This window comes from Lethenteron reissneri, chromosome 26 (assembly GCF_015708825.2).
Source record: "Lethenteron reissneri isolate LAM-NWPU_2019-01 chromosome 26, ASM1570882v1, whole genome shotgun sequence".
Lineage (NCBI taxonomy): Eukaryota > Metazoa > Chordata > Hyperoartia > Petromyzontiformes > Petromyzontidae > Lethenteron > Lethenteron reissneri.
Genome location: NC_083804.1, coordinates 6,033,859 through 6,046,133, shown reverse-complemented (window position 1 = coordinate 6,046,133; position 12,275 = coordinate 6,033,859). Strand labels below are relative to the sequence as shown.

At 47.4% G+C, this 12,275-nt stretch overlaps 1 protein-coding gene across 6 annotated transcripts in view; it reads right to left on the bottom strand.

The window, feature by feature from the left end:
* The window catches only part of C2CD5 (C2 calcium dependent domain containing 5), a 58,789-nt gene extending 47,362 nt beyond the window's left edge, over positions 1 to 11,427 (bottom strand). For 5 of the 6 annotated variants that reach the window (XM_061559908.1, XM_061559905.1, XM_061559909.1 and 2 more), the window contains exons 1-4: positions 11,162 to 11,427; positions 6,926 to 7,028; positions 5,246 to 5,332; positions 2,429 to 2,600 (exon numbers count right to left, since the gene is read on the bottom strand). In XM_061559908.1, the coding sequence (XP_061415892.1) occupies positions 2,429 to 2,600; positions 5,246 to 5,332; positions 6,926 to 7,015 (349 nt within the window). In that variant the 5' untranslated portion in view covers positions 7,016 to 7,028; positions 11,162 to 11,427. Of the gene's footprint in view, positions 1 to 2,428; positions 2,601 to 5,245; positions 5,333 to 6,925; positions 7,029 to 11,151 lie in introns of all 6 variants that reach the window. The other variant, XM_061559906.1, reaches the window with a different exon arrangement.
* Between the last annotated feature and the right edge of the window lie 848 nt (positions 11,428 to 12,275).

The window sequence follows — 12,275 nt, the reverse complement described above, 5'->3', positions numbered from 1 at the left end:
AATGTACAAATGCACATTCTGAATTCTTCTGGGCCAGATTATGTTGTCCCAAATGGCATTCATCGTACTACACGTGAAAATGTAAACCTCGACAATAGTGGGTCACAAGCACCGAAGTTTGATAAGCGTTAGACATTATTAACATTTGGCGGGGGGGGGGGGGGTGATGTGTAATGTTACTTGACTGTTGGTCAGTGTGGGTTGGTAAAGACAAACATACCGAATGAAAAACACCGAATTCTTACAAACAAATGACGCTTAAGAATTAACATTCATTGATGAATCAATCCATCACAATAACACATAGAAACAAAGGAACAAATACATGTGACAGACATCATATTAACCGTTCAGCAAAGTAAGTGGTCTTAGTCAGGACACGTTGCAACAAGGGTAGAGGGCCGATGGCGAAAGGAGAGAACATGCCCAAGATAATGACCACCGCGGAGATGGAGCAGAAGTGAGTTGAACTGTTGCATCACGAGACTGAGGGGGATAGCGACAACTTGGGGAGTCTTTCACCAAGCAGTAAATAATGGCAGATTGTGATACAGTATTAAAACACATTAATCACTCATGTGCATGACTTTCAAGTACCCTTTGTTCCATTTTACTGAACTAAGCACAAGCTTTATGCAAGGGCTGGCATTAAGCCCTCATTTCGGCATAGCATTAACTATTCTGTGACCCTTGCACAAACAACAGGAATAACAGCTGCATCACACGCACTGTAATGGTGCTGCAGGGTTGCTCTGTTAAGCAAAGAGTTAGTTCACTTGTGATCAGGGAGTGGTTACATATCTACTATATTTGTGTGACACACTGAAAGTTTCCAGCCATAGCCGTTATGGAAACTTAGGGCTTGAGAAACTGTTGTGATACCTTTGATTACTGCTATGTTCAAGTCTCGTTGACTTGTGAGTTGATTGTTTTGGTTCGTGGATATGTATGTGTTAAGATGTCTCTGCAACCACCCATAGTCAAATCAGCAAAACCACTTTTCAAATATTCATTCCGAGTGTGATAGTACCAATACAGTCAGTCGCACTAAATAATTTCCAGGCGTGGTTCCCAATGAATTCTACAAGTTTCCAGAGTAAAGAAATATTGGTTTAGGGAGAAAAGCAAATAAATCTTGAAAGCAGGAATCAGAACCTTGGAACATTGACGGACAACATATTTACTACTATAACGAGCCAAGAATGTCTGTGTGTCCCGCGTGACGGCACTCCACGTCGACCAGCCCCCCTCATTAATAATCATAAACAGGTGAAGTCCTCCAAATGGATACCCCCCCCCCATTAACAATAATTAGCGGGTGACGTCACTCCACATGGGGGGGGCGAGGCGCCTCCTCCTCTCTCCTCAGCATAAACTTATAACCCTCACGACAAAGGCAGAACCCTCACGTCACGCCATCTGCGTAACGCTTTTGAGACAAAGAAGTAAAAAGGACGTCAGAAATAAGTCTGTGTCACTGCGGCCTTACAAATTGTACACGAATGGAGGCAATGCATATCACGTCGCGGTCTGCTTTTCGCTTTCAAGTTTCAGATTTACTGCAATACACCCGTCCTTGGACGGGCAAAAGAATAGTTTTGCATATTAATGGCAAATGTAGAAAAATAACCGATTCATAAACAACACTAAATGCGTTCTATGTCAGGATATGGAACGTTGATCCCCCTTAAAACCTCACCTACAATGCAAAATGTCATGCTTAAGGTAAGCGAACTAGGTATAAAAACCATCACGAGGCCCCTTGAGTAGCATACCCATCATGTCACATTGCCAAACAAAGCCAGAGGACAAACCTGCACATGTAATAGGATGTTTACATCCTATAACATGTGAAAATTACTCCATCATGTTCTTAGGTTTTTTCGGTAAAGTCACGAAGGTAAAACATCAAAATTAATGAAAATAAAATAAAATCACGACGTTTCGGAGGCAACACAAGTCTCCGTCATCAGGTGGGACCGTCACAGCCAGATTAGCTGCATCAAGTGAGGCAATGATTCAAGATGTAATCCCTTAAAAGCAAGTTGAGGGGGGAGGAGGGGGGGGGGGAGCTCATCAGAATGTGGTAGCCAATGAATTACTCCATCAATCTGTGATAAAAATCACACATCACAAATGAGTGGCACAGTGGTTTGTTGCACTGCGCTATGAATGCGATGACTTGAAATTGATTTCAGGCCATGGTGGGTGAGATCTGACCTCGAGATCACCCAAAAATGGCCTTCCTCCCCACCATCTCTCACCTTCTATAAACAATCTGTGATGTAACGATTTGTGTAGTGTGCATTTCTGTATTAATACATTCCCTCTCTTCATACCCGAAAAATGTACAACTATCGCTCGAAGCAATTCAAAGAATGCTACGCTTTTCTGTTGGAAACCTTAGAAAAATCATCACAATACAGACCGTGTATGGTGTCGTAGATGGGGAACCATCCCGAGATGAGGGAGGCAGCCTCGGTGGACAGGAGGGGGTCGATGTCGATGTAAACCTTTCCAATGGCATCATTGGCACTGTACGTGTCGTGGTCGAGTACTGTTATTTGCAGAGGCTCGTCCTGCAGCTCCTCATCGTCCACCTAATTCACACGCACGTACGCATCCGTATACATCTATATATATACAGCACGTATCCACTCACGGACATGAAAGCACATACGCAAAAATAAAGACAAGGATCCCCCGTATTGCTGATAGCGGGCACTTATGAAGGCCGGCATGGCACACGAGGGGGTGGGTGGCGATGTTTACACACCGCATCAGGTACTCATTTGAGCCTGAGTCAACCAAGGAACGGTTCAGATAATTGTCACCTGTGTTGGCCATGAGTGGGAATCGAACTTGGAACGTTGGGTTCAAAGCGCAGCATGCTAACCGTGACACTACCTTGGGCACACACACATGTACCTACATATACACAAATACGCACCCTTCAGGGCAGTCATGACCATCGTCATCATCATCCATAGTCTATCCACTGCTGGATGAAGGCGTCTCCAAGCCACCCCCAGTCCCACAATTCAGCAATCCATCTAGCTGCCGCAAGCGAGCTGATCTCATTGCTAAAATCTCTGCGGTGGACACACTCTTGCGCATGTTCTCTCCTTTGGCTGCTACTACGTCATGAGTCCCAACCACCGGCCATCATTCCTCCTAGTGGCGTGTCCTGTCCAAGCCAATTTACTTAAACAGTCAATGTGTCTAACTTGCATTTGTTCACCGACCCGTGTTGCTCATTTTGTTTCTCAATGCACATCTGAAGTATACACCTCTGAATGCTTATTTCAGTTTTTGCTCGATTTTCTATATAAATGTCCATGCTTCTGAACATTGTCGTACCAGGTAATATATTCAATGATTTAAGAATTTTTTAAGACATGTCGAGATGATTTTAAATAAGTAAAGTTTTACAAAAGCAATCGAATCTGCTCTTAGCTGCCTCTTTATTTCATCACGTTGATCCCGGTCTGCCTTAAAAGCTAACCTACATATACATGCTCTGAACACTGAGAACATAGGTATACTTACTATGTTGAAATAAACTACAATAAATGGTGGAAAAACCGAATAAAAAATGCTGCAACGCTGGGCTCATGATAAATAGGAGAAAAAAAGTCACGTACAACAATTCTGCGAAACAATTGGAAATATCTGTTGGTGGCACATAACGGAAAAACACACCAGTGGTATACCATGCCCATTTCAGAAAGTTATTGGTGGGGTAGCAGTACTAATCGTGTCTTAATAGGCATCCCCTTGATCTGTTGTTATTAATCAACTTAGCAGTATATTATTAATAACTAGCTTCACTACCCGGCGTCGCCCGGGACTTGGATTCTTGTCTTGGATTAATACAGCCTACGCGGAGGGTGGGGGGGGATGCGTGACGTCAGCAGGCACACTGCGTGACGCTGCCGCATGCGGGTGACATCACAGATTTGACGTCACCGCTCACTTGCCGTGCATAATATATCCATTATTGCGCCCCCCCCCCCCCAAAATACAAAAGTCTATGTTTATACTTTTTGCATTGTGTACAGTCTGGAAGCTACCCACATGCCAAATTTCAAGTTTGTTGCATGTCGGGAAGTATGCTAAACATTTCGAACAGACACACATATTCACAAATTTCCCTTTTATATATATCTAGATTACAGCTGTCAATACATTGCTGGATTGAGAAAGGGCAACTTCACCAGACCGGTCAGTGCAGTTTGGTAAGGAGGGATTAGGCCCGATATCATTGATGTGAGCTGTGGCTGGGAATCAACCTCAGGTAACCCGGGTTGACAGTGCGGTGAACGAAGCACTGTACCACCACTCCAGTATAGAAATAATACATTCTATACATTTCCCAGTCCAAGACTATCAGGGTCAATAAACACAATGGGAAACTATAAACATGTAAAACATATGCTGAGTTATTGCTGTTTGGAAAATTAAATATACAAAAATGCCACGCACATAAACCCATATTATACACTTTCAAAACATCATACAACAACTATGTAAACATACTTTGCTTGTGTGCTTCAAACACAAAAACATATACGCAGAAAATACGTATTAAATCGTACGTGGAAGAATCGATTATTTACAAGACAATATATGCAAAGGTTACGTTTAGGATAATGGACAAAACGAGACTGGACAACTTAAACTAAAATTAGATGGCATGTACCTTCCTGCACATAACTTCTTACATTCCTGAAATGTTAAGCAACATCCTACGGTGAAAACAGTAACACATTGTTGGGCCATTAAACGCAATTAAAGTACAGCTTGGAAGGCTGGGCAACTTGTGCCCTGCGATCATCTGGGTAGCATGGCCAAAGTAAACCCGGAAAAGGGTCTAGGCAAAGGCACCTTCTTGGCTAATATAATAAAAATAAAACTATCCATTAATTTTAGACAAGCTGATTATAGGTGGAGCAGTGGCACAGTGGCTAAATATTTACTTTTGGGTCCCCAGGATGATAACTTGACACACAAACTACTATGTGGCTGCTTCAAACAGCACACCCACAAATGCACAATATAAAAAAAGCAAATATAGCAGTGCTGATGGAAATACAAATATCATGATCTGTCTTGGAAATAAATTGTGTATTTCAGTGGCTCCTCAACTAACGGAAAAACATACGGTACCTCAACAAAGTTGTGTTTTTCATGCTCTGTCTGAAAGACATCTGTTTTAAGACATAACCACAACAAAACGACTCACCTCAAACTTGAACCACTCAGAGTTCCACTGCGGGTTCAGGGACTTGGGGTATACGTCCGTCTTAAAAGTGATGTTGCTAAATTTGACCTGTGAGAAAGCCAACACAAATACATAAAAAAGCAAGTGAATAACTACACACAAGACTGCCGAAAATGTCGGATTACCAACTAAACAACGGAGCACGAATTTGCTGGGATCAGCACAGACTTGCTGATGCACAGCCTTATAAAGGACACCTGTAATGACGGTAAACTCAAAACCGTTCCATGCAGTTGGAGTTAATGCAGCACTTGTAATTTCATAATCCTGTATGCAGTTCTTCAGTTATGGGTCCTCACTTTCCCTTCAATTTTAACCAGTGTGCATATATAATTTTGACCTTAAATGGTGTATGTACTAGTCAATGTCTGCTAACAGAAAATCCATTCATGACAATTCAAAACTCAATTTGTCAACTTTCTTCAAATGTATCAATTTTCACAGGACACCACGGTGATAAGTGCAATCTCTAACTATAAGTCAGCTGATCTCTCCACCCTCTGCTAAGAAGGGATATTTCCCAAAACATCCACCTGTTATCTACTTAAAGTTCAAATGCAATTGATTCATTTTATGTACATAACTAAATGCTTACATATCTCAAGACACTGTAAAAATAGTGGGACATGTGCACAAACATTTTTTTTAGGAAAAGAGGCAGTACGGCCAGCCATAGGCATACAAGAAGAGGCTATCTTAAGCATTAGATTGAACAGAGGGAGTCAACAAAAGTACAATTTGACAGGAGGAGGGAGTTCCAGAATAAGGGGAGCAGCAGTAGAATGCGTGACCTTCCACCGAGTGAAGGTTGCCTAGGAGCGTCAAAAAGAGGCCTTGGTTACTGGAACGGAAGAGCCCATGAAGGAGCATACAACGTTATTAGAGGGGAGACTCAGCAGAGGCAAGTTCATATGGGATCTCAGAAAGGGTCAGATCCATTTTGCAGTCATTCCCAGGACTGGTTTGAGAACCAGTGAAGGGTTGGAGTAGTGGGTTGACTCACGATGGTTTATCAGTGCAAGTTAATGAATCTGTCAGCGGAAGTATTAATGACAGCGTTAATGACGCATGTGGTGCGATTCTTTGATTTGTGCTCCGTGTTGTGTGCTCCAACACACTGCAGCATTTCTATAAATAGAGCTCGTGGCAGAGCCGTAAAGTTTATTTGAAAGGATTTTTTGGTTTAAGATCTCTATTAACTGCTGTCAAGTGTCAACTCTGAAATAAGCCTCCTGATGGGCAGAGGCAGCTGTATAAGCAAGGGCTCTAGTTTCACCTCGGTGTAAGGATTGGATGGAACAGAAAGGCACGTTTTTTCTGCCTCGTAAAATCTATCTGGGGAGGGTAGGAGCAGCAGTGATGTGGCGTGTACTACGTTATGGGCCGGACCACATGCATTTGATCCTGGGCACAGCTAACACAAGTTATCCGAGCCGGTCCTCGACACTCTCATTTACACCATCCAGCACTGACCAGCATGGTGTCGTGTACTGCCGCTACAACACGAGGAGGCCATTTCTCGACTGCACCTTGAGATGTGGTTCACTTTGAGAGGCACCACAAATTCAAATTGTATCGTATCGAACTCCTTCCGTGCACAGCACAGCCACACGCAGAGACAACTGATGATGGGAAGCACACCTCCACAAAAGCATCTGTTAGGTCGCTGGCGCGGTCCATGACGGGCAGATGGCGCCCCGCCAAGATCTTAACCTTCAATTTCCCGGGCATGGCCGCGGGCACCCTGCGATGACACAGACACGCCAATCAAAAACCTGGGCTGTGTTGTACCTAGTTATGTTTCTTCATTGCCGAGATAGCAGAGCAATGGCAAAGGCGACACGGAACACGTGGCCACAGCAGACCAGAAGATGGGCTCTGCAGAGCATAAATATGCATGACATTGATACAATACATTTTTACTGTAACGGTCCCACCTGAAGACGGAGACTTGTGTTGCCTCCGAAACGTCGTGATTTAATTGAGTTATTTTCATTTATTATTATTTTATTTTATTATTGTTATTTTTTTACCTACGTGACTTTACCGAAAAAACTTAAAGAGTATAATATGCATGACACACAAACCGATCAGACTGGGTGGTGCACAGCATAGGAAATTGGGACCCCAGCAAACAAATGCAGCCTCAAAATAAAGAGTGAACTTGCAGCAAGAACCCGACTGCCTTGGTACAGAATATTGAGGTTGTTCATTTCGGCAGGCACGTGTAAAAGTAAATCCATAATATTATAAATGAATGTCCTTTTAATTATTAATTATATTAAAATGTCCTCAGCAGGGTAGCACTGCTGTAATGCAAGCACATCAACACCCATGTTTTGTCCATATACTGCTGGACGAGGGTCTCCCCACGCCGTACATGACCACAGATGTGAGAGCATGGTGTAGTATATCAACTGATTTTGCCGCACTGCACACCGCTGCCCACAACCGAGTCACAAGGGAGTTCAACATGGCACACTCGAAAAGCAATTGGCCAGATATTTCCATCAGAAATCACTTGATACTCCTCTTGAAACTCAAGCATTGCTGTGTAAACAATTCATCAAACCCCCAGCCATCATCCTTCAATCATATCGTCATTCAGACAGACTCCACACTGTGCACGTGTTGCAATCCAATATCCCTTGCATAAGGCATTGTTAAAAAAAAGATATTATACTAAATTATCGTTTGTTTTCGATGTACCGTCTGTATAGCTCCACTACAGGGCAGTCCGTTCTACGGACATGGTTACAAGACCCTCAACTAAACACTTAGCCAACCAGACACATACTAGACACTCACTCCTTTGTAAACGAATGATATTATTCTACGAGCCGAATAAGTGACAATGCATATGGCCAGTTTCGAGTTTGGATATCGCTTGTATGAGTGACCACCAGAGGTGTGGACTCGAGTCATGTGACTTGGACTCGAGTCAGACTCGAGTCATGAATTTGATGACTTCAGACTCGACTTGGACTTGCATAACAATGACTTTGTCCCACCTCTGAGGTGTGGACTCGAGTCATGTGACTTGGACTCGAGTCAGACTCGAGTCATGAATTTGATGACTTCAGACTCGACTTGGACTTGCATAACAATGACTTTGTCCCACCTCTGAGGTGTGGACTCGAGTCATGTGACTTGGACTCGAGTCAGACTCGAGTCATGAATTTGATGACTTCAGACTCGACTTGGACTTGCATAACAATGACTTTGTCCCACCTCTGAGGTGTGGACTCGAGTCATGTGACTTGGACTCGAGTCAGACTCGAGTCATGAATTTGATGACTTCAGACTCGACTTGGACTTGCATAACAATGACTTTGTCCCACCTCTGGTGACCACCATGTATGTATGTTGAACTTCTTTCGCACAATACCTAGCCAAACACTCATCGTAGGTGCTATAGGCTGCTACGGTACCAGTGAAGCAAAATCAATTGATGTACTTTGCAGTACAGTACCGTGCTCCAATTGCCCTATACTGCTTCGTATCCAGCGTAGTGAAGTATGTTCAAACACATTCCTGCGGAGGGAGCTGGTAGGAACGTTGGGTTGCTCGGTCAATTGCCAGGATCAACGGCGGCGTGGTGTATTACGCAAATATGCCCGACTGTGAGGGCGGGCACAAGACGGCGTGAGTAGGTTAAACGTTCAGTTTTATAAGGGCACCACGGGGTGAACAGACCCTCCCCACCCAGCCCCACCCCTCCCACCCAGCCCCACCCTCTCCTCCCCACCCAGCCCCACCCTTCCACCCAGCCCCTCCCCACCCTCTCCTCCCCACCCAGCCCACCCACCCCTCCCTGCACGACTAACGGACGGACACAATAATCCCCTGTGGGCTGGTGTAACCAGGAGGTTCCTAACAGTATAACCCTCCTACCAACCACGACCCACACAGCATGCAAAAGCGCCGTACAAATGTTACACACTCCGGTACATGGAGAGTCAATTTACATCATCGAGGCCACGCGTGATCACCGTCAACTAGGCCCTCTGTGCAGCGCCCCCGCCTTATTAAAACACAGACACAGCGCGTACACCTTTACAATCACGACCCTTTAACATCAAGGTAGCCAGATCAATTCTGACGTTACGGCGACAGACATCCGCCTGTCATTATATAACCACAACTGTGCTGTTAACGATTGTGCCACACACAACACACAACACGTGTGTGCGTACACTCGCAACGCGAGTGAGGCCTGCCGCACTCGTTTAACCGCACTACCGGAATGTTACTTTAACGTGGCCAGTCACACGTACCCTTGGTCGATTAAAGGTTAAAAACACACACAATCACACACACGCAATTTAATCAACACAGTCGCGATATCGCACGGGCGGCCACGTGTTTGCGTGTGACAAAAACATCGCCACCTGGGCCTATGAACTGTACTGGATGAAGGCTCCACGTCAACACGCAGTTAACTAACACGCTGTGTGTACACAAGTCCACACAAACTGAAGGCTGTAGTAGTCGTAGCTTTAACCGGTGCTCGTTTGAGGCCGAGTCGACCTAGGGGAGGATGGCCATGACCGGTTCAGATAATCGTCACTGGTGTTCGTGGCCGTGAGCGGGAATCGAACTCGGGTGGCCGGGTTCGTGGAGTAGCGCGCTGACCGCTACACTACCGCTCCCCATACACACATAGAGCCTGTACCACACACACACAGCCTGTACCACACACACACACAGCTTGTACCACACACACACAGCCTGTATCACACACATAGAGCCTGTACCACACACACACAGCCTGTACCACACACACAGCCTGTACCACACACACACACAGCCTGTACCACACACACACACAGCCTGTACCACACACACACACAGCCTGTACCACACACACACACAGCCTGTACCACACACACACAGCCTGTATCACACACACACAGCCTGTATCACACACACACAGCCTGTATCACACACACACAGCCTGTATCACACACACACACCCTGTATCACACACACAGCCTGTAACACACACACACAGCCTGTACCACACACACAGCCTGTACCACACACACAGCCTGTAACACACACAGCCTGTAACACACACACAGCCTGTAACACGCAAACACACAGCCTGTACCACACACACACAGCCTGTACCACACACACAGCCTGTACCACACACACAGCCTGTACCACACACACAGCCTGTACCACACACACACACAGCCTGTACCACACACACACACAGCCTGTACCACACACACACACAGCCTGTACCACACACACACACAGCCTGTACCACACACACACACAGCCTGTACCACACACACACAGCCTGTACCACACACACACACAGCCTGTACCACACACACACAGCCTGTACCACACACACACAGCCTGTACCACACACACACAGCCTGTACCACACACACAGCCTGTACCACACACACACACACAGCCTGTACCACACACACAGCCTGTACCACACACACACAGCCTGTACCACACACACACAGCCTGTACCACACACACAGCCTGTACCACACACACACACACAGCCTGTACCACACACACACACACACAGCCTGTACCACACACACACACAGCCTGTACCACACACACACAACCTGTATCACACACGCAGCCTGTATCACACACACACACACAGCCTGTTTGCAATGCAAGTGAGGCAGGCCTCTGCCGTGAAGCAATCTCCTCCCTCGTTAATCAGCACTCACAGTACCGGAATCTTTGCATACAGAATGTTCACAAGCTCACCCGTCGTCACGTACAGCTCGTTAAATGTTTGTTTTGAGCAACGGGTACAGCATTAGCTGCAGATGTCCATGTGCGCGTAACTTGTCATTAAACAGCAATAAACACACACTCACTCATACAGACCTGTGGGTACACGCTTGGCTTGTCGATGTGCCTCGCCTGCTTCAAAGCAGCAGCAGCAAATGCTGCCTCCGCTGCTGCTGCTGCTGCAACATCGTTTGGCCTCCAAACGTAGCAACACACACACACACGATGTGTTTTGTTGATGAATAACTAGTAGAAGAGAGAGAAAACAACCTCACTCGACCATCGGCACGGCTTTGGCTGCACGAGCACAGGGCGAGATTGAGGCGATACAATCCCCAGCGCGGATAAGAAGGCGGAGAGGAGAGCCGCGCCAGAGTGACGCGGGATCATTGGGCCGGGCACTCCCCCCCCCTTGCTCCTCTACCCCCCCCCTTTCTCCCCCAACCTTTCTCCCCCCCCCCTTTCTCCCCCCACCCTTGCTCCCCCCCCACCCTTGCTCCCCCCACCCTTGCTCCCCCCCACCCTTGCGCCTCTACCCCCCCCCCTTTCTCCCCCCCCTTTCTCCCCCCCCTTTCTCCCCCCACCCTTGCTCCCCCCCCACCCTTGCTCCCCCCCCCACCCTTGCTCCCCCCCCTCACCCTTGCTCCCCCACCCACCCTTGCTCCCCCCCCACCCTTGCTCCCCCCCCACCCTTGCTCCCCCCCCCACCCTTGCTCCCCCCCCCCACCCTTGCTCCCCCCCCCCTTGCTCCCCCCCCCCACCCTTGCTCCCCCCCCCCTTGCTCCCCCCCCCACCCTTGCTCCCCCCCCCACCCTTGCTCCCCCCCACCCTTGCTCCCCCCCCACCCTTGCTCCCCCCCCACCCTTGCTCCCCCCCCACCCTTGCTCCCCCCCCACCCTTGATCCCACCCTTGCTCCCCCCCCCCTTTCTCCCCCCCACCCTTGCTCCCCCCCTTGCTCCCCCCCCCACCCTTGCTCCACCCCCCACCTTGTTCTACCCCCCCCCCAGCTCTACCTCCCCCTTGCTCTATGCCCCCCCCTTTGGTCCCCGCCTTGCTCCTCCACCTGCTCCCCCCCTATTGCTCTCCCCACCCCACCCCCTTGCTCCACTCGGCTCCTCCTCAATGGTAGCCGCCAATTGGCGGTGGGTGGCTGATGAGGATTTGAAACGCCGCAGCACCCCCCCCCCCCTCCCCACGACTATTTAAAGC